This window comes from Crocuta crocuta, unplaced genomic scaffold (genome assembly GCF_008692635.1).
Source record: "Crocuta crocuta isolate KB4526 unplaced genomic scaffold, BGI_CrCroc_1.0 scaffold408, whole genome shotgun sequence".
NCBI classification, from domain to species: Eukaryota; Metazoa; Chordata; class Mammalia; order Carnivora; family Hyaenidae; genus Crocuta; species Crocuta crocuta.
The window spans coordinates 3,181,947-3,205,263 of NW_027527444.1; the positions used below are offsets into that span (position 1 = coordinate 3,181,947).

Consider the following 23,317-nt stretch of genomic DNA (forward strand, 5'->3'; position numbering starts at 1 on the left):
CCGGGCAGGGCACAGAGCACGAACCGTAGGGCGCGTGGAAAGGCGTGCTCCCAGGCAGCGGCTCCCTCGCAGGGAAGCGTGTAGAACGGAACAGACCCCAAAGGATAAAGCCATAAACGAAAAAGAAATTAGGCAAGAGTAATACGATGCCGCAGCTTTAAAATAAACAAGTCTGAGGGGTGCCTGGGGGGCTCCCTTGCTCTCCGCTCCCCTCGCGGTTCTGGAGTTTGAGCCCCTGCCGGCCAGCACGGAGCCTGCGNCGGGCTTTGAGCACCTCAGGGAACAGCCGGTCTCTGGCACACACGGCCGGAGCCCCCACATCCAAACCCGTTTCCTGTCAAGGAGCCTGAAGGTGGCCCCTGCTGTGTAGTCGGCGAGGGTGGCCGGGGCGGGCGACTGCCCTCGGGCCGGCGGCGGCCACAGCAGCACCGGGAAGCCCAGACCTCCTCCTGGGGCTCGGGCCTCAGTGATGCCGTGCCGTGGCTTCTGAGGACACGCGACGGGGAGCCACTCCGAGACGGTGGGGGGAGACCACCCCGAGACGGTGGGGGGAGACCACCTGCTGAGCGCGCCACGGTCGACACCGCGAGCGCCCGGCTCCGCTGTCCTGTTACAAATGCAGATGTGCGTGTGCTGAGAAGGTGAAGGGGGCACCGGGGCTCCGTGATGCGCTCTTCGCACCTAATGCACTGTGAACTCCCCCGCGTCCGTGCGTGTACTTCTACGCCAGCACTTCTCTTCTTCACTGTCTAGCGCACATTTTCGAACAAACTCGCCAGGTGGAGACACCGTAATAAACCGCCTGCACCCGCGTGCAATCCTGCTTCACCCATCTCCCCCATGATGCCACGTCGTGCGTCTCTGACGACGGCCCCCACCACTGCGGGCCCCACTCGGGCTGTGGAGCCCCCTCAGACCCGGGCTTAAGTCGGTTTAACCCGAGCACACCACTCTGTCGCACGGTCGAGAATCCAGGCAACCCCGGTCCCACGGACTACCGCTTGGTTAGTTTTGGTACCACTCACTCTAGTCGTCTCTAGTGTTTGTCTCGGGTTTTGTTACCATGAAAAAGTGAACTTAATTCTCGACACACATATCCTAGATTCTTGGTCTAAGATGAACTCGCGGGTTCTGGCATCAAAGTATGAAAAGTACTTTCAGGCTCCATACCTCTAACCACAGAGCCTCCTAAAAGGCTATGCTGCCAATTCCATATGGCTCTATCCACTGACCCACACCCGAGAAAAATGTTTTTATTCCTAGCCGTGTGCTTAAACTCACTGAAACCACACTGTGTGTAAAGCATGATTTAAGGAATCATCTTATTAAGATATACGTGCTCTGACCCTTAGGTGAAGAGAAGCACGGGGGAATATCTGCGTGACCGCACGGTGTGTACTAAGCACCGAAATGAAGCTGAGCCCCGGCTGATGTACGGAAGTGCTGGATCACTCTGCGTCCACCTGACGCTAACGCACCACCCTACGTTAACTACAGAGTTAAAATAAAACCTTAAAAAAATGATAAAAATTTATTCTTTATTTTAAGAATCATTCTGAAATATTTAAGTATGAAATGTTAAGTCAACCTCTCACGGTAAACACAGATGAGAGACTTCCACAGCAGACGAGACTCCTAACTTCCTGACGGCCTGTCCCAGGAGGGCCACAGGGCTGTCCCAGGAAAACAAGCCTGGACATACCCTGAAGTGTTTATAAGCTGAATAAACACGACCAAATAACATACATATAAGACAGGATTTCAACATTCTTTTCCAAGGTAGAAAGACACTTTGTTGAAAATAATTAAATATGAAATACTTTTTCAATGGTGTCACGAAACAGCAAAAGTACCACCAGTGCCATACAGCGCGGCCGAGGTGCACTTGGGACATCAAAGAGGAACCCTGAACTTGGCGCTGGGACCTGCCAGGTCGGCTGGTGGTTCCCATGCGCATGGCGGGCTGGCACTCCATGTTTCACGGGGACCAGACTGCGTGCCATGCAATCTACGCACCGCACCGTCACTCATGCGTTCTCCCACGTCCCCCAACAAGGGAGTTTCTGTCACTGAAAGACACTTATGCTTGAACCAGGTGACCTACAAGCAAGCACCACCCGACGCCCTTGCCTGAGCTGACCGAGCAGCCGAGTCATCCCACCCTCACCTGGACGAGTTACCAAACTCATGACCTCAGGAGCCAACAGTGTGGCCGACGGGGTCCAGGCCGTGGGACTGGTGGGTCCCCCAGCCACAGCGGCCACGCTCCCACGCAAGGGCTGCAGCTGCTGCAGATCAGCCCCTCCTGGCAACGCGCACACTCTGTTCTGCTGATTCTGTTCTTAAACTCCTTTCTTCTCCACCTAAGTGACCATTTTAAAAATCCAATATATGAAAGGTAGAACATTTCCTTTGTTCATAAAAAAAAAAAAAATGCAAAAAAAAAATAAAAGGATTTAAAGAGATGCCGTTTATTTCCGAATCTGATGTGCGTGCGCTGCCTCTGCCATTACCATTTGGCTCTTCAGAAGTATTGACTCATCGTTACCAAATCTATAAAGGCTTTGTTCCCTTTCGAGCTAGCTGCCTACAGTCAAATGACTTACTCTTATCCAGAAATTATACGATATTAGTATGAAAAGAACCCATACACTGTTTGGCCAAAACATACTATATTTCTCTTAAAATGTTGTGCACACTAGGATTCTTCACTTTGAGAGACTGAAGAGTCACATCCTACAACTTCACAGAAAACACTGCTTGATGGTGTTACAGCCACACTCGCCGGGTCACGAGGGGCTCCTTTGTCAGGAGCCCAGCGCGGCCACCACACATTCACAGGTCACCTCTGCTCAGCATCAGAGCCTCTGCGAGAGGGGTCTTCTCTCAGGGCAGGTTCAGCCAGTCCATGCTGCCCACTGCTCGCCAGAGCCCCTCGCCGCCGGCCCCCCGCAGCCAGCGCACTGGCGGGAAGAGCAGGAAGGCCACACGGACTGAGGCAGCAAGAAAGAACAGAGAGGGTCCCCGTATGTGGAAAGTTAACTCACCACAAACACACTCTTCTGGACTCTCAGACTTATAAATAACTGTTCCTGGAGACAGCAAAGCCTGATTCCAGAGGCGGTGGTCCGCAAGCTCTCGGGTGCGCCAGAGCTGCCAGGAGAGCCTCGCCCAGGCTGCCGGCTCCGCGCCTGCCCCCGCCGGGTCCTGGTTTACAAGGTCTGGGCTGGGCCGCAGTCTGCATTTCTCACAAATCCACAGGGGAGGCGGGTGCTGCTGACCTGAGGGCCCACCCGGGAAACCAAAACTCTGTGTCCCCCGCAGTGCTTAGAGACAAGGACCCCATGATCATCGAGGTACACATACTTTTATATACTTTAGATCATCAGAAAGGAAACGGCATTGGAAACTTTGCCAAATATGTGTCTGCAAAGTTATACTCAGTACGAGCCCTTTTCCAAAATTGTGAAGACAGCGAGAGACATATACTTTCACAAATAAAAACGAACTAAAGTTTTACTGGATTTGAAAGGAAACTCTAGAGATTCAAAAACTTTCCAGTTTTTTCCATTAGATAAACCCAAATTTCTTTGCATTTAGAGGTCACTCCGGCTGTGAATAGAAAGGATAATCATCTCCCATCCTCTGTGGAATGAAACCAGATGTAAATAATAGAGGTGAACAGAATCAGCTTCTGTAAATGGAATCTTACCATTAATTTAACAGAAGCTCAAAACCAACCCCTCGATTACTGGAAATGCTGACGGGACGCAGGAAGAGGGGGGCATACAGGAGGTGCTCCCCCCACGGCCCGGGGACGGCCTGAGGGGACGCAGGAAGAGGGGGGCGTGTGGGAGGTGCTCCCCCCATGGCCCGGGGACGGCCTGAGGGGACGTAGGAAGAGGGGGGGCGTGTGGGAGATGCTCCCCCCACGGCCCGGGGACGGCCTGAGGGGACGTAGGAAGAGGGGGGGGCGTGTGGGAGGTGCTCCCCCCACGGCCCGGGGACGGCCTGAGGGGACGCAGGAAGAGGGGGGCATGTGGGAGATGCTTACCCCCTTCGGTTCGGGGACAACCAAGTGCGTGCATTTCTTGTTGAGGTGCAGCTGGCAGGTCCCCCCATAGAAAGTGAGCAGGGCCCACAGGGCGCTCCTGTCTTCAGACGACACCTGGGAAAGGAAGGGACACCAGGCTTCCGTCACACATTTCAGTCTGTGCAAGTCTGCTTATTGTTAAAGTACAAGGCGGCATCTTAGCCGTCGTCCGCGTCTGCCTTCCTCCCTTAACGGAAATCACGTACGGGGTTCGCACGGAAGACACAGGAGCTGTTAGCTATTTGCTTGTCACGACAAACTTTCGATTCCTATCACTGACTGCTTTATAGATGTGATTTTTTTCGCCTTGTCACCAAATGAGTGAAAACACGTATCGCCACTCCAAAAAATGAATGGAGGAGTCTTTCAACATAAGCGATGGGGAGGGCAAGCAGAGGGAGCAGACCACCACTCCATCTGAAAGTGTCGGAATGCACCAGCAGCGTCAAGGTCATCAGGGAACTCCTTCATCGTTAAGAGATAAACACTAGTTAAGAAATGGATGAAATAGAAAGATAAAAACAGTTATTTGTGAGCCCAGGGAAACGGTCAGTATTACCTCACACACAAAGGAGGAGAGGCAGGCATGCAAGGGGCCACCGCACGCCGGCCCTAGCGGTGCGGTCAGGCCCACACGGAGCGGCTCGCGTCGGAGAAGAGGCCTCCGCTAGAACAAGAACAGGGCTGCTTCTTGCCTGCCTCCTCTGTGCCGGGAACTGTGCTGCGGGCTTCACACGTACGCCTGACCCTCGCGACCGCCATGCCAAGCAGAAACCATTAAGTCCACCGTACAGATCAGGAAACACACTTGCCAAAATTATAGCTAATCATCAGAGATGCTGGCTTTTAAAACGCAGGTGTCGAAACTTCTATCTCCCTGTTCTGTACCTTCCCTAAGGGCAATTACTCCCAAAAAGAATTTCTAAAAAATAAGATGTTAGAGTCTGAAAGACAAAAGAAGTATGAAAATAAAGGGGAGTTAATTCTAACATACTCATTTAACCAGGTCAATTTTTTTCCTGAGTTATTTATTGTAAATTGAGGGTTATGGTTAAGAATTCTGTTAATTCTGTACAGTACTATAAAGAGCATGTTTTTAAATGCTGCCGTTAGCTCACGAGAACTCTACCACCTTACATCTACTTTCACCCAGTTTACAAAGGTTTCCAGAAATTATTCTGCACTGCACACTACTCTGTGAATACTAATAGGAACATATTAATTTCCTAAAACCACCATGAAAAATCACTACTTTACATCTCTCTCGTTAGTCACTGTCACATCAGAAGACTGGGTCAGGAAATTATTATTTTTTACTGAAGGCTTTCACAAAAACACGTATCTCGTGCAGCGTTTGGAGGGGTGAGATTTAATTACATGATAAGACAGACTCCAAAGGATCACTACATCCTCCTTACTAAAAATGAAGGTAAATAATCAGCACCTCAGGGTGCCTTCCTGGGAAGGCCGTGGCCACAGAGCAGCGCGCACAGGCTTGGCTGGGCCGCCCGCGGTGAGCCAGTACCCGGCCTGCGCCACAGGCCTATCGCGACAGGGAGAAGCCTATCGCTGTGGAAAGAACATCGGGCGGGAGGAGGGAGACCTGGAGCGGACACGGGGTCTCCACCAACGGGCTCCGGCCAATCCGAGGCCTCCCACAAACCGGGCCCTTCACTGTCCCGTGTCTGGGCCAAACGACGTCACACATCCAAACCAGCTGCACAATGAACTGGCATCCACGTAACTAACAACTAAGAACGCTTCTTCCGCACCAAAACGTTAACAATAGTGCCCTTGTGGGGGTGGGATTATGGGGCCATTTCTGTTTTCATTTTTTTTTTTTTAAATGTTTTATTTATTTCTAGGAGAGAGAGAGACAGCGTGAGCAGGGGAGGGTCAGAGAGAGAGGGAGTCACAGACCGAAACAGGCTCCAGGCTCTGAGCTGGCAGTCAGCACAGAGCCCGACGCGGGGCTCGAACCCACGAACCGCGAGATCATGACCCAAGCGAAAGTCGGACGCTTAACCGACTAAGCCACCCAGGCGCCCGTTTTCATTTTTATACTTTTCTGTATTTTCCAAATTTTCAAGAGTGTTACTCTTATAACTGGGGAAAAGTGCCTTTTTTTTTTAAAGCAATCTTTGTAAACTACAGATCATGTCATCTTGGCCTACGAAGCTCGGACGTGGCAAGTCAGGCCATCGTGACCGTGCAGGGCACACGCGTCCCACGGCACCGCCGTGCCTCGGGCATACTCGTCCGACTCGCTGGGCCCGGGCTCGTGCCTTGCCCAGCCCCGTCGCCCACTCAGCTCCCACTGGCCCTGGCCCCCACGACAGGCCGCACGCACGCCCACGTGCTGGCCACGCTCCGAATCCGCCTGCTCACTCGTCCCACTACCCTGTCCTCTAAGCACGTGGCGCAGAGGACGGTCACCTCGTCCCCGGCTCCCCTGAACAACTGTTTCCTTCACCCCAGTCGGGAGTGCCTTCCCTTCTGGGCACAAGCCGGACACTCCTTGGGTCTAGTCCCCAAACCTATCCTGGCGCGTCTTGAAGAAAACTACAATTTGCAAGTACCGTCAGAGGTGGAGGCCTCACTAAGACCTACGCCCTTGACTTCCTGGCTCCCTCACAGGACTGAGTACAGCGCGAGGCACAGGGGGAGGTCGTCCAGAAAGGTTTGTTGACTGAGAGACAGAACGGGAAGCGCTTTTATTTTTAGATTCAAGACGGAAGTCACAAGTCTGGCCAGACTCCACTGGACTCTCATCGTGTCCCCGAGAGCCCACCCGGCACCTCACAGCGGGGCCCCCGCCTACATCCACACGCGCTCGGGAGACGGCAGACGGCGTGTGCGCATCCCGGCGGCTGCTGGCACAAGCAGCCTTCCCTGCCTGGCCCTGGGAGAGCTCTGGAAGACTCCGACAGAGAGCTCTGGCCTGTGTCAACACCCTGACACCCCGACGAGGGGGAGAAGGCAGACGGTCACTAAGAGCCACCGAGCAGACCGTCCCGTCGTAAAGGCGGGGTCCTGCCTGGTGCGGGTGCAGGAGCGCCAGAGCCAGGAGCCGGTGTGGGTGCCCAGAGTCCTGCTCGCTGCAGCTGCGCCATCGGGGTGGCTCCCTGCGAGTGCAGCCCCCACACCGCGCACCCGCCTGTACCCTGTGTCTGCCAAAGCACGCAGCTCGCTCACAAGCCCGTCTTCCCTCCCGGACCCCACGCTTACTGAGGGAAGACATCCTATCTTCATGTAACCTCCCTCCCCCCCCCGCCCCCGAAAATATCCGTGTCCACACTGCCCTGTTCTCAACCGGGGCTTCAGCTCGTGAGCTCCATCAGGTGAAATCTTGCCCATCCTCATTTGATCGATCTTTCTCAACTCTTAAGCAGAGCGTTTTACGATGTGATCCTATCGCACACGGATTCCCATTCATCACCCTAAGCAACGAACAGTGTAGTAAGCGACCCGTGAAGATCAAAAGAACTCCAGACCCTGAGTTTTATTACCTAATGAATTTGCTAAAAGGACAGAAGAACACTGTCAAAGGTCCCCCAATCCCGCTGCCTGCCCACCGCAGCCGCAGCCGCCCCTGGCCTTGTGTTTTGCACCTGGACAAAACTTTACAGGCCGGGCCACTCCCCAGATCACGCGGCCCAGGGACACTTGCTCACCTCTGCCCGTGCCCTCTACCACCGAGCTGTGGCTTCTTCCACGGGCTTCCAACCCCCTCCCTGCCCCGCTGCTGCCTTCCCAGCCCAGCCCACCGCCAGGCCTGCACGACGGCCACCAGCCCGCTCAGCAGTCCGGGGTCCTGCTATCCTCCTATCCTGGGTCACAGGCAGGACTGGGGGGACACACAAAGCTACACACAACTATCTGCTACAAATCAGCGCTCCCCACCTTCACCTGGGACACTGCTGCTTCCCAGCGTTAAAGACGGAGTCTGAGTTCACCCCTGGTTTCTAAAAACAACCCGCTATTCCTCCAAGATCTCTATTTACGCTCAGGTTTCTTTTCTTCGCAAAGTCCCTTTCCTGCACGCCACCCAAGGCTCTGCTCCTGCCTCTCGGCCTCCTACCTTCCTCTGCAAGAAGCAAATTCTCTGCCCGTCACACACCTACACACCCCCCACCTGGATAGCTGATCGACACCCCAAACAACGTGCTCCACGCCGCCTCTGCCATCTTCCCCGAGGGACCGGGCTCCCGCTTTCCCCTTCCTGCCACAGCCTGCGGACCAGCTGCGCCCGCGAGACTGCAGGGTTTGCATGTTTGCTGGTCGGCGGCTTTCAAGTGTCCTGACGTAAACATGTGTAATCCTGAATTAAATACCTAAGAAAACAAAGGAAAGGAGCGTCCCGCTGGCCACTCTGGGGAGCTCGTGTGGGTCAGTCCCCACGCCCCCGCCCCCACCCGCGCTGCACCCCGAGCGCACGCCCTCCGTCAGCGGCCCTGGCGCCCTGGTCTCCTTCCACGTGGCCCTGCCAGGAACGCGCTCCCCCATCCGGTTTGCTCTAGTTCTGCCCGCTCTTTCGGGCCCCTGAGGCCTGACATCTCCCCTCCCCCAGGCAAGTCCACACTCGAGCCTGCTCCGGTGACCGCTGGCACGGACGCGGGGCCACCTGATCGAGCTCAGCAGGTGACAAGGTGTTGTGTGCACCTTAACCTTCGTGTTGTCGGTCTGAAAATCTGCTACACACATTTTGACCTTTATTAAATGTAACCACTGGCTTTTCCGAAGACTAGAAGTGTTCTCTAATACTCAACCCATAGTTAATAATGTGATATGTAAATCCATCACATGTACAATGGATTTGAATATTTATTTCCCCACGTCAGGTCTGCCAAATAGCACGTCGCTGTGACCCGATCCCTGAAAGAGCCACGGGACCCTGGCCCAGCCTCCTCCTCTCCCTCTCTCATTCAGCTCGAGCCCTCTGCACAGTAGGCTCTGAATCTCTGAACCCACAGCTCCAATAAATGAAAACAGAGTTAAATGCAAAATTCACATTTCAGCCAAAGTACAGTGTTTATGCACTAAAGAATAACACTAAAATGTTTTCATTTTTAAAACTTCTCTGGAATTTGTTGTAAATCTAGAACCCACAGAGAAGTATAAAGAAACAATAAAAACCATATATAATCACAGCACCCATCCTTAAAAGGTTTTCGTTTTAACCAACTTTAACGATCGTTATCTTTATAAATATCACTTACAGTACAAATGTGATAAATGTTGAAAAATACAAATATTAACAAAATTCCTGTTCTTTTTTTTAATTTTTTTTAATGTTTTATTTATTTCTAGGAGAGAGAGAGAAGACAGCGTGAGCAGGGGAGGGTCAGAGAGAGAGGGAGTCACAGACTGAAACAGGCTCCAGGCTCTGAGCTGGCAGTCAGCACAGAGCCCGACGCGGGGCTCGAACCCACGAACCACGAGATCATGACCTAAGCGAAAGTTGGACGCTTAACCGACTAAGCCACCCAGGTGCCCCACAAAATTCCTGTTCTTAACAGAAGGAAAAAAAGCCAGGATTTCAAGGATTCCCTATTAAATAAAGGTAGCAAAAACAGAAAGAGAGAACTTCATAATCTTAAGGAACTTCGAGAATTTACTAGAGACAAAGTAAAACAGAGTAACCCTGAGCCTGCCTACCGTGGGGACAGGGAAGGGGTCAAACAGGCGGGGAGACAGCCGGAACAAAGGTAGAGTCTGGCCAAGCCCACTGGGTGGCTCCGGACCCAGCGGGGCCAGGCTGGGAGCCAGGCCTTCCCACCTCACCCAGGGATTTGAAGGGGCCCCTCCTCGAGGCTCTGGGGACGGGCGCCACCCTGCTCCTTGCCCAGGTCGCCGCGGCAGTGGGTCCGTAAGGGCACGGTCAACCACACCATTTCCTGTGCTCATGCTGAACGAATTATTCTATGCATTTCAAAATGAGTTCAAACAATACCAACTTGATTTGTTGTAATATTTTTTTATAATTTGAGGGCTTTTAGCTGGAAGTCGAGGGCACAGAACATAACTTAAAAATACTGAACATCCACTTTGCTCACTACCTAGAATTTACCATTGCTAACGTTTGGTCCCCCCTTTCAGACAAGTCCCGTACATTTTACTTGAGTAACGGCACACTGCACGTACCTACGTCTGGCCTCCCCCCACTTACAGAATCTGCCTCCCGTCCCCTATTTCCATAAAGCACCACTCGACACTGGCTACGTACTTACACTATCACGTAACTGCACACAACAGCTTTCTGAACCATTTCCAAAAACAGGATGACCTGATTTTTTCCCACTTTTACCCTAGATATTCTACATGGTATCTGTGGAACGCCCTTCTCTCTACCAACTGGGGATACGTTTCTAAATGTAAGAGAATCGCAGGGGAAAACAAGAGGAGCTATTTTAGGGCTCACGACACCACTCAACTTTTGCACAAACAGCCGCCCTGAACTGCGTCCCCACCAGCAGTCGGGGGGGGGGGGGGGGGGGGGNACCGGCATGGCGCACACAAGCGGTCAGGGGCGCGCCTGGGGTCAGGCGTCCACGGTCACAAACGCGAGAAGTGGAAATTCTGACGTCAGCGCTAATAAATGTTCACGTCCTGATTATAAGTGTGTCAAATGTTACGTCCCACTTACTACTTGTAATTCCTCTTTATAAAAAGCTGTAAATTCATTTTTTTGCCTTATCTACTGAGGTTTTGTTTCTCTTTGCCTTTAGGATTGAACTTTTGTCATCTTAAATAATTCCACTTCTATTTTTCCACAAATTTTACATCTTTGGAACTCTATATTAGAAAGACCATTTTCATCCATTAAGACTTTAAATCTGAAGTCTAAGCAGGGATATTTAAAGAATTATAAGTGTGTCATAAGGTCACACTGCACATGCAGCTGGCTGACTTAACAGGTGATCCATCCAAACATGGAAAAGCTCCCACCTCTTACGTGTGAATGACACAGGACGGGCTGTACCCACACTTACCTGGGAGAGGCAGGCAGTGACTCCAAAGAAGAGTTGACATGACTCTGGAGAAAAACCATTGACTCTGTTTTATAGTTATTAAGATTCCAAAGAAATGAGATTAGTGCCGCCTGCATCTCACTAAGACGTGGGACGTGACCCACCCCCACCCTCCCACTCGGTCCACGGAGGAAGAGACTCGGGGGGACCGAGAATGGTGGAGCAGACGGAGAAAGGAGCAGCAGACAGCACAGAGACAACGGGGAGGTTCTGGGAAGCGCTTTCAAATCCAGCACCTCCACGAACATTGTCAAGAAAATGGGCACGCACACTCACAGGGGCAAACACCCGCCCTTGAGAGCCGACTTACTGTGTACACACGTAGACACACACACACACACACGGCACAGCAATTACTTTCATAGCAAACTTAAAAGTCTAGGGTTTATTTTAGAAGGAAGCGTTACTGCATCTTCTGTAGAAGAACTTGAGGTCTCGTCTTACCACCGCTGCTAACGTTATGAACCTGGGCAAGACCAACTCTGAACTTCAGATCTCCCTTAACTAGAACAAGAGCTAGAATACACACCATTACCAACCCTCCCAGCTCTGAAGCTCTGATTTTTAACATTCATTCAAAATAAAATTCGTGGAAAAGAGCTGTGTGCCAGACACAGGGCATACGGCTGTACCCAAGCGGACCCGACCTCGGGGCGCCCAGAACATACGGCCTATGCACAGCAACACAATGACTTTTGTTGAAGAATCTGGGGTGTCTACAAATAGAAATGGGTTATGATAAGGTATTACTGTTTTCCCCGGCAGGAATAAAGTGCACCTACTGAGGTATAAGTGAATGAAGAAAAACAGAGCAAACGGAAAATTTCGCTGTAATCTGCTGAGAAACCTCAGGGCTGACGGGAGCCTGACTGACTGTACGAGCCCCATGGACCCCGCGTCACACCTTCACCCCACGAGCCGAGATCAGTTTCCGCCCTCCTACCTGGGGCGCAAGGAGTTTCTCCTTCCAAAGACTCAGGCGAACATGACCAAATGCAAACCAAGTCCTTTTCTGTCCCCTGGAGCTGCTCTGGGACAGGCAGGGAAGAACTCAGGGGGAGACGGCTTCCTAGGGAATCTCGTGCAGAGAACACATGATCCAGAACAGGGAGAATTCACCTCTCACCTACAAAGTTATCCCTCCATCTCCCCGTCTTTCTTCTTTTTATTCAATGAAGAAAACAAAAACTCCCAAGAAGCGAAAACTAAAACAGAGCAGGAACTGATTTCCTCTAACTCGTCAGATTATGGCTGAGAAGTCTTAGAAGTCTGGAGCCGGAGCTGCTGGAGTTCCGCACATCCCCCCAGACCTGCTTACAGAGGGATGTTTGCTGTGTATTTGAGGCCACTGTGAATATTTAATACAAAAAAGATTCTCTCCATCTGCATCAGTTCAATAAAGTGAAAATGCACTCACAGGACCCGCCTGGTGGGGCTGCAAAACAAAACAGGATGAAAGACATCATCTCTGGGCGACGTCTGCGATTTTAAGGTCGGGGTGCCGGGCACCCTTAAAAGAAGGGGCTTCCACGATCAGGTTACGCGTGGAGGGACCCCGCAGTGGAGCGCCACACCGCCAGGGCGAGACAGAAGCCATGAGGCCCAGAACACGAAAGGGCAGCCTGACACGTCACCGGGCGGGGAGGAGTGTGCTGACGCCACACTCAGGAGACGCTGAAGCACGGGCCACGTGCACGGGGGGGNCGGGGGGGGGGGGGGGGTCCCCACGGCAGCAAGGGGCCCTGGGTGACCCCTTTAGTCCCGGCGCCCAGCCCACACCAGGTGCCAACACGCGTGTTAAGTACACCTTCTACCCAATGTAATAAAAAGAATGACAACGCAGCTTATGGAACTAAAAATGCTCCGATGTTCTCTTCCCCTATCTATTCTTCAAATAACTCCTGATTTGGTTCATGCTGACTTACAATTTTAGAAAGAGTCCACCTAACTAGCTACCAGAAAAACTGTCCCAGGGACAAGAAAGCTGAGGTCCAGAGAGGCGGACTGCCCGAGACCGGAAAGCCCTGGCCTAGAACTAGAGCCCGGGCCCCGCTGCTGGCAGCCCTCCCTCCGGGGTGTGGGGGACAAGGACCAGGTACGGAAACTCTGATACAGAACGGAAAACAGAAGGGACAGAGGACACACACACACACACACGCACACACCCTCCTAACTAACGAATCCACTTAGTTACCATTTCAGTCTTAAACCCAGAGTCGTCCCTTCCCTCCCCCTTCTCCAAAAAGGATACGGCAGGAGAGCTCCACACTGGACGGACAAAATCACCCACGATGGCTGAAAAAGAAAATATGAACTCAAATCAAACAACGCTTTCCATTTATAATCAAAATGACATTTCACCAGCCCTGCTCCTAGAAATTAAAGGCTCTGCTGTAAGTGATCACAAAGCACCCAGATTGGGAGTATTCAAGTAGTGAAAATATCAGATTCATTATTAATGCCCAAGGTCAAAAGCTCACTTACAGAATGAAGCAGTACCACCAATTTTTAAAAGTATTATGCACAGAGATTTAAGTTCTAGGTGTACACACTTATCGCCGCTGAGGCGTCGGGGCCAGCTAGGAACCCACAGCCGAAGGGCAGGGTCTGACAGCCAGGCCTGCCCCCTCCCATCCCAGGCATGCCAGGCCCTCCCTGGTTTCCTTCTGCAATCCCAAACCCAACCACGTCTAAGTTCATGCGTGTTTTTAGTAAACTCCAATAGATATGCTATAAATCGTGAACGTATTTGTCTAGTAATTTTTTTATAAATTCCATAATTTAGATTAAGTATAAAACTTTAGTTTAACTACTGCCTTTTTGGGTAATTTATATTTTTGAAAATTTCTACTTCCACATGTTTAAAATTACATTCATCTATATCATGCCCCACTTAGCCAGCTGAAACATCCAGAAACTTCGACAAACTGAAATGTACATACATACGTATTATTCCTGCATCAATTTAATCATCAGGTACTTACTGAGAATCTATTTTGGCCCAGGGATTGTACAAGGCACTGGGGTGTAACAACGAAGACTAGAAATGTAGTCTCTGCTCTGATGCAACCCATATTCCAACCTAACCATCTGCAAACCACTTTTGTCATAAACTAAGAACATTAGAGGGACGCCGGGGAGGCTCAGCTGAGTAAGTGTCCAACTTCGGCTCAGCTCATGATCTCACCGCCTGTGAGTTCGAGCCCTGCATTGGGCTCCACGCTGACAGCTCAGAGCCTGGAGCCTGCTTCAGGCTCTGTGTGTCCCTCTCCCTGTACCTCCCCTGCTTGCGCCCTGTCTCTCAAAAATAAACAAACATTAAAAACTTTAAAAAAAAACAAACTTTAGAAAACAAAATACTCCCCGTCATTTTTCAGGTATCATCAACAATTTTTCAGCTATATTTATAAAGTTTGTGAACAAGGTGTAGGAATACTGAACATTTTATAAAGATTGGCTCTACTTGGAATAATTATTTCATGATCTGATCATTTCACCAAGCGTTTTAACTAACTCACTGGAGAGAGCACCCTGCTGGGAGAAAGTGCTCAGTGCCTCCAGCCATGTGGTTCATCCGAGGGTCTTCGCACTTTTCTGACTGTCCTGGGGAATCTCCAGTTAACTCAAAGGGAGCTGGCCGGCCTCGGGAGCCACTACGGGCCTGGACTCTCCTACGGCTAACATCACAGGGGCCGAGCTTTAGGCGCCACGGTAACCGCCGGGGCCCCACAAGCCCCTGGCCCGCTAGAAGGTGCACCAGGGCAGCTTCCAGAAACCAGCATTTCTAGTTATCCCTTGGTTCAGCATGGAGGATTTCCAGAGCCTGAGGCGATGCGCCAGAATAGCACCTGGGCCGGGTGTGACTTCTCTCAAGGACACTGGGACAGGTTCCCCTTGACTTACATGCGGCATACACCCTGGGAAGTATCCCTCAGGGAACCTGGGGGAGAGGGAGTGTGGGCCTCCCCGCTTAAGGGTTGAGGCTAGCCATCAGGAAGTCCATGCAGAGCCGAGCCACCCGGAAACCCTCACTCACGTGTGTCTAGATAACACAATGCCAAGTCAGTAGGACACGCTGATAATAAGGCAGAAAGGGAGAACTAGAAAAGCATAGTAATAAGGAGTAATTTATCCCAAAGGCAAACAACAGCATATAAAAATACACCCACCGCAGTCTGCATTAACATTTCCAATGATGCCCTAAGGCCACCGAGAAAAATAGTGCCATTAAAAAAATTATCCTAAAAGTTCTGGTGCCTAGAGATGGAATATCTATACAACCCTAATATGTAAATGCTAATCTGTCACCGCATAAGGATGCCTTATTTTTAAAATGCATTTGTCGAACTTAACATGTAGAGGCCAAGGGACCCGGGCTTCCGGAAGCAGGCCTCTGCCTCAGTCTCAGCTGAGCTCAGACTAGGACCCTGAGTGTCCACCAGCATCATCGTGGGGGGGGGCGGCCCCTGGACGGGACAGGCGCTGCACCTATCACAAGTAGGCTGGAGCCCCGACGGCAGGCAGTAACGGTGTGCCTGGGGGTTCGTCTCAAACTACAGCCACTGGGGCAAGTTGGGGGGGGGAGGGTGACCTGGGCCAGACCGGCAAAATGTGATCATTGCAGAAGCGGGGTCACAGGTACCTTATGCGGCCTTAGTACGGCCCAACTCTCCCAGAAATACGCCATGTAAGATGAAGATGGCTTTTTTAGCTCAGAACTGTGGCAGGCACTGATCAGAGCTCTGAAACGTTAGCTCCCGGCTGGCGACTCCACCTGCAGAACGGGGACAGTCTACGTTCGTGGAGCCACTTCACAGCGCCTCGGCATCCAGCAGCACGGGACCTCCGTGCCCGGCCTCCAGGGAGCCGTGCCCAAGTGTTTACCGGCCGAATACACAGGACGGTTTACTTTCCCTTTCTTCTCCTTTACATTTCAGTATGGGCGATTTATAGGTAAACAGAAGTACACATTTACGTACACGTATTTCAAGTTGTGGGACGGTCCCCTACACATAAACAAGGGGTCCCCAGATTTAAGGGCCACTGCTCTAAATGACCGCAGCCCCCAGCACTGGTTCATAAGGTTGCCCTTTCAAGGTTCACTCTGAACCACACAATCCACGTGAAGTCACGGTCACAAGACAAGGGGCCCGGGCTACCGAGAGACAGAGAGTGCGCAGAGACACCGTCCCCACGGCTACGGCAGAATGGAAGCACACCAGACACAAAGGCGGGATCCGTGGGTGGGAAGTGCCCGCGCCCACAGCGCAGTGCCTGCCGCAGTCTGTCTCTCTCACGTGGTGGGGTCAGGCGGCCGCAGCGGGAAGCCTGCGGACGTTCCGTCTTCACGAAGGACCTGGCCAGGCTGAAAGGAGCAGTCTAGTGCAGGGACGTGACCACTGTGTCCGTCGCTGCAAATTAATAGTCACTCTGACTATACAGCCGTCTCCCGAGAGTCTGGTTTCTGAGAACCTTCTCCTGAGACAGATCGGCTTTCAGGTTTATTTTCAAAAATCAGGTCTCTAAGCCTGCAAGGCGGCTTCAGGGCTGGACACTGAGGAGGTGTGGACCTCCCAGGGGCAGGCAGTGTCTCTGCATCCCGGCCGACTTTAATGGCAGCCTCCTAACTCCTAGCCTCTCTTGTGAGGAAGCCGTGATAATTTTTACTGATTTTACGGCAAAGTGTTTGATAGCATAAAGAGGGGGAAAAAAGGATAGTGGAGTTAAATATTTAATTATTATAAACTGTTTTATGGTAATTTAATTATTTTGAAACAAATGCATAATACGTATGATTAGATAAAAAACAGAAGGACCAGAACCATAAAAACTACATTTCAGAAACACACATTTAACACCGGTCAACGTGAGCACGGGCAGCAAGAGAGAGCACGGCGTGCAATCCACACGCTCAGAACAACTCACGCCCCCAGCGGAGGCCCCCACTTTGTAAAAGAAACTAGCCAATCCGCTACACCACGGTACCAGCGACGGCCACCAGGTGGACAGTGTGACACTGGGTCCCCGGAACTGCTGCTGCAAGCTGACACACCCACTTCCAAGGCCCGGGTCCTTGGGTGGAGAGCTCCAGGCAGAGACGAGACAGGGCCACTCCCCCGCAGGCACGTGTGCTGACCAACCTAGAGTGACCGTAAAGGGCCCTGCGCCATGGGGGGCACCGAGCCGTCCAAAGACCCTCGTTCGTGCGGCGGCCTTCCCCACAAGGCAGAACTTCAGCACACACCCTGCGAAGGGTCCCACAAAGCCCTCACCGTATTGCTTTGGAGATACACGATGATGAGATACGTACGATCGATCCGATTTAGCACTGACCTTGACGACAGGTAAGTCGAAGACCTCTCGGGCTTCTCCAACCTCAGGGTTGTCCCCGTCTTCCGAAATTATGTGTGAGGCCAGCGCGTTGTAGGACACTTCCTTTGCCTTCCCAGCTTTCAGAAGCTGGATAACCTTTAAAACACACACAAAAGTTAAAGTGGAAAAACACATTTCAGTCTTTTTTTTAACACTGACTTATTTTTCATAAAGAGCATGAGCAGGGGGGAGAGAGAGAGAGAGAGAGAGAGAGAGAGAGAGAGAGAGAGAGAGAGAATCAGCAGCAGGCTCCAGGCTCTGAGCTGTCAGCACAGAGCCCGATGCAGGGCTCGAACCCACAAACCGCAAGACCATGACCTGAACCGCAGCTGGCCGCTTACTTGACTGAGCCACCCAGGCGCCCCCATTTCATTTTTGATTTACATGAATTATTGTGAACAATGAAAATTCTAATAAACACACGCCACATCCACCACATAAAATAACCTTTTACTCTGCATCATACGCAATCCAACATTTGAGGACAGTGAAAGGCAGGAAATCTGGACCCACTGACCAGGTAAGCACGGAGGCTGTGGGCCAGGTACGAGGTAGCGTGTCTGACAGACAGACAGACGCAACAGGGACCGGGCGCACACTCAAAACCCTTAGGGACAGGCAGTTTCACCAACAAGGGGAAAGCTTCTGGAAGAGAGGCTACTTGAGCAGAATCCCGATGAACTTAAGGAGTTGGCCAGACAAAAACGCATGCACTGAGGGGGGAGCGATGCATTCGAGGCACCGGACAGGACGCCGGGCGGGGCAGTGACCCGCCTTTCTGACCTCCTACACAAAATCTGTATTTTATTCTGAAATAAAACACAGAAGGCACTTCTGGAGCGACATGAGGGTTTTAGGCAGGGAAACGGCAGGGCCAGATCTCACCGAGGGAGTACGGTCAGGCCAAGAACGGACGGGGCGTGAGGCACCTGCACGGCCCGGGGGAAAGCGGCCGGTGACCGACCGAAGGGACCGTCCCCAGGGACAGGAAGAAGGAAGGGGAGGGAGAACGAGCAAGAGCAGGATGTGGTGCCTGGAGGGAGACAGTGCAAGAAAGTGGTCAAAGTGGCTTCTTTCCAGGCTCCACAGTCCCGAACGTGCCTTACTAGACTGACGTCCTGTCACTCGGCACCGGGCGTACTGATCATCCTGACGTATCCCGAGTACACTAACGCCTCCACCCCTCGGCACACGCGTTCCACGTGAAAGGCCTCACCTCACCCCCTTCCGAGCTTCTGCAGATCTCAACAGCCAACTGCAAAAGACACCTACTTTGGAAAAGTCCAGCGATGCCCAGCACAGAAGTCTGTTCTGGCCACACCTACCAGCCTACACCATCAGGTCTTCAGGTGTGACCCCCACTCCCCACCAGCGGGGGGTCCTCAAGGATCCCTATCAGGTTCCACTATGACTCCCCTTTACCTGACGTCTGCTATCTAGGCCAGTGCCTTTACAGCTACTAGATGTTCCATACGTATGGACTTTCTGAAGCTATATTTTAAAGATGCAGGGAATCCATGGTTTGGCTCCAAATCATTTACAAAATATCCTGTTGCAGATCAAAGCGGTTTGCCAAGGACATTTTTAAGCACTTAGATTTGAGTCATGGTTGAGCAGATACGGTTTCAATTCAGCGTGTTCCGTGTTAAGTAACATTTGGTTCAAGTCCCTTTTAAGAAAAAGCCAAAACCCTAAAACAAAATAAAGAGAGTAGGAAGGAAGGAGAGAGAATGATGGACGCTGAAAGAAAGGGAAATTATCGACACGGGAAGAGGGGCCGCTGTTACAGGCACTCAGTTTGACCACTCTGGGCTCAACACCTGTCTGTCTTTAAACCCAAGGCTCAGTCTCTTCACCCTATGGCTACAGGAGAAAAAGGACCCACCTTGGGGATCGTGGGACAGAGTTTAGTTACTGCGACACTAAGAGACCAGCCTGTAGAAGCCCAAGACCAATCTGCCTTCGATGATTCCTTTTATGCCAAACAAATTTATTTCCTAAACACCAGTCTCCACTCTTGAGCCCTTAAGGTCTGATCGCCGGTCTCCTCCGCATCCCCTGGCCCGCCCTCCAAGCTTAGCGCTCACAGCTAAGAGATACCCAAGGTAACTTCACCTGCATAAGCTTCCATAAAGGGCGTACTGTGCGGATTAACCTGAAGAGGACAGTTAACGAAGACTCACCCCCAGGGGAAGAGGAGCTCTGACACTTAACCACCATGCATTCCTTAGAAAAAACTTTGAAAAGCCACAGCGTCCTTAGGAGTGAGCCCAAACTAGGAAAAAATAAGTGTTTAGACCCACGGTGCTCCCTGGCTAGTTTCCCCATTTACTGGTTAATTCCCCCAATTAGGAAAATCAAACAACAGGCCTTCAGTGGTGGCAAAGTGAGTGCTTCTCACGTGCGCTCGGGGGGCCGGCCACACCAGGGACCATGTTCTCTAAGCCCCCAGGAGCCTGGACCTGGGGTCCCTGGCCGGGCTCCATCGCCTTCACCCCGTCCACACGCTGGGGCCCACTGCTCTGGGAGCCCAGACACACGTGGTGGGTGGCAGGCAAGATGCTCCCAGTCCAATTTTGCCCCAGAAGGGAGCAAAGTGGCAGCTGGCTGAGGTGGCAGGCCCGGGGGGGTTACTTACCACATGCGACAGAAGCCGGTCCCCCACCAGGCCAGGCCAGTGACATTCCGTGCTAGGCCCTAAGCCCGGACCCTCCCCTCCAATCCGGTCAGTAAGTACCCCCCCCCCATCCATGTCTCCTCCCTGACCTCACTCTTCAGATGCCCTCCTGGCCGAAGGTCCCAGTAGAGCAAGACCCAAATCTCCGACCCTGCCCGCTCCTGCTCCCCCTGATCGTGGGTCCTTAAGACCCCCCTGCCCTCCGGCCTCCCGGGTCTCGCAAACCACCCACACATCCCCTCTCCCTCCCCTGCTCCCCGCCGAGCTCAGGTCCCGCAGCACCCTCACTGCCAGGTCCCCTGCCTCCGCTCCCCGGGCCCCCTCCCGAGAGCACCGCAGACCCCCTCCCCCGGGTCCCCTATCCNCCCCGGAGTACTAGGCGTTTTCCAGTCCGTGTGGGTGCAACGGCGGTTTTGGAAACCCGAGTTGTCAGAGTTCCCGCGGCCTCGAGTACACGGGCGCCCGAGGAGCCGGGTGTGGCCCGGCCTGCGTTCCGTCGCGCTCTGTCCCCGGGGGCTGGGCTCCGTCCCCGAGTTCTGGGCTCCGTCCCCGAGTTCTGAGCTCCGTCCCCGGGGGCCTGGGCTCTGGCCCCGGGGGGCTGGGCTCCGTCCCCGAGTTCTGGGCTCTGTCCCCGGGGGGCTGGGCTCCGTCCCCGAGTTCTGAGCTCGGTCCCCGGGGACTGGACTCCATCCCCGAGTTCTGGGCTCTGTCCCCGGGGGGCTGGGCTCCATCCCTGAGTTCTGGGCTCTGTCCCCGAGTTCTGGGCTCGGTCCCCGGGGGCTGGACTCCATCCCCGAGTTCTGGGCTCTGTCCCCGGGGGGCTGGGCTCCATCCCCGAGTTCTGGGCTCTGTCCCTGGGAGCTGGGCCCCGCGGTGCGCGGCTCCCAGGCGGAGGTGCGCGCGGTCCCGCCTTCCCGCGCTGCGGCCCCGGCGCCGTTACAGAAACAATCCACCTCCAGCTCCCGTGTACAGCCGCCGGGGTGTGTGATGTCGGGCTTGTGAGCGTTATATGTTCGCTCTTAACGGTCGGTGCAATAAATTAGTCCAAATACCGAACCCCAGTTCGCACCCCCTCTTGTCTGTGAGAGGACTTTCCTTCTTTCCTTAGCTCTCCTTCCATTAAAACACCAACTAAGCCCGTAATTTTTTTAAAGACTTAAACAGGGATTTTATTTTCTAAGTTAGGAAAGAACTTGTAACATGTAGCAGGAGACCTTTACCATACTGTGACTTAAATGATTCAATAAGGCAGATTATGGAACTAAGCTATTTAGTTTAAATCTGCACAATCTAAAAGCTCATTGGCCTGTCAAAGCTGCAGGGCACCCTGGGTGTTCGAACTGTGCAGAGTCCCGTGGTGCGCACTGCTGGCCTCCCCGCACCAGGGCACCAGCGGCGGGTCGACCCGGGGTCAGGAGCGCAGCAAAGGGTGTGTTCCTGGAGTGTGTACTGCCAGCAAAGAGTAAAAGGAAATCTGATTTCGTGTGGATGGTGGGTGTTCTGAGGAAGTCTGCCAGACCCTCGAATGGAGTCATCAAGAAGAACCCATCTGCCGAAAGGCAAAGTGACAGTTCAATCTCAAAATTGGCACTAAAACTCAAAAATGGTTTTCACCAATCGTTCATTTCTCTAAGATGTCCATGTTCCAAATTATAGAAGAAGAATACCACGTTGAGACTGCTGTATTTTCTTCACAGTAGACACTTCTCATCCATTTCTGTGGCGCTTTGAAGATGACCCTGTTCAGGGAGCTAACAATGTCTGTTCATTGAAGAGACGCCTTACATTTCTTTAACTTGGATGCAGGTACCATCCTCAAATGTGGCACTGCGCATTGACATTTGTACACTCCTCGCAGTGGCTCCGTCAGTTGTGTCCAACTCTTGATTCCAGCTCAAGTCATGATCTCACGTTTCATGAGTTCAAGCCCCAGATTCGGGCTCTGTGCTGACAGCACGGAGCCTGCTTGGGATTCTCTCTCTCCCTCGCTGCCCCTCCCCTGCTAGTGCTCTCGCGCTCTTTCTCTCTGTCTCTATCAAAATAAACTGAAAAAACATATTTTTACACTTCTCCCAACTAAGTTCAAAGCATGGTCGTTTTGTTGATGGTAGCCTTCGGAGAATAAACAGACTGATGCTAATTTGGTAAATAGGGTAATACGTTTCTCATTTTTTATTTTGCAAGTTAGATAACCAGAGGCTACAAAAAATGTGAAACGTGAGGTTGAAAAAGCAAAAGTAGAGTTGGGAATACTTAAGCTGTACCTACTAGTGGGAGCGCGAGGCGTTATTTAGAACAGTATTTCCAGGGGCAGTTGAGTGGCTCACTTGGTCCTACTACTTAGGCTCAGGTCATGATCTCACGGTTCATGGGTTCTAGCCCCGCGTCGGGCTCTGTTGACAGCTCAGAGCCTGGAGCCTGTTTCAGATTCTATATCTCCCTCTCTGTCTGACCTGCGCTCACTCTCTCTCTCTCTCTCAGAAATAAATAAAAACATTTTTAAAAATTTAAAAAAAAAAAAAATAGTATTTCCTAATGGCTTTTTAAAAGCACATCTCTGGGGCGCCTGGGTGGCTCAGTCGGTTAAGCGCCCGACTTCGGCTCAGGTCATGATCTCGCGGTTCGTGGGATTGAGCCCCGCTTTGAGCTCTGTGCTGACAGCTCAGAGCCTGGAGCCTGTTTCAGATTCTATATCTCCCTCTCTGTCTGACCTGCGCTCACTCTCTCTCTCTCTCTCAGAAATAAATAAAAACATTTTTAAAAAATTTTTAAATAAAAGCACATCTCTATGTTGTGGACAGCAATCTCAGCCCTGTTCTCGTATTCTGTTAAACTGGTCACACACCCCTTAGAGTTAGATATTAGCAGTGTTTAGTAAACCTTTCGTTTGGGGTTATAGACTACAGCCTTTATCCTTTTCCCTGAAAGGAAATGCTTATGTCAGAGGCACAAACAAGCCATTTCATCACAGAAGAACCTGGGACCAAAATGGTGTTACTTCTAAATTTATGGGAGAGGTGCAGTCAGCTCAGAGCACACTTGCCACCAGCAGTCATCTAGCTGTTTAGTGTATGCAAACTAGAAAACACAAGGGGCACCTGGGTGACTCAGCTGGCTAAGCATCTAACTCTTGATCTCAGCTCA

General features: G+C 52.0%; 1 protein-coding gene across 1 annotated transcript in view; it reads right to left on the reverse strand.

The window, feature by feature from the left end:
• The window catches only part of PAXIP1 (PAX interacting protein 1), a 45,291-nt gene extending 25,043 nt beyond the window's left edge, over positions 1–20,248 (reverse strand). Inside the window, 5 exon segments of the mRNA XM_077761667.1 lie at positions 4,055–4,168; positions 11,086–11,149; positions 13,376–13,419; positions 17,458–17,592; positions 20,135–20,248. Coding sequence (XP_077617793.1) covers positions 4,055–4,168; positions 11,086–11,149; positions 13,376–13,419; positions 17,458–17,592; positions 20,135–20,248 — 471 coding nt within the window.
• Positions 20,249–23,317: the final 3,069 nt, after the last annotated feature.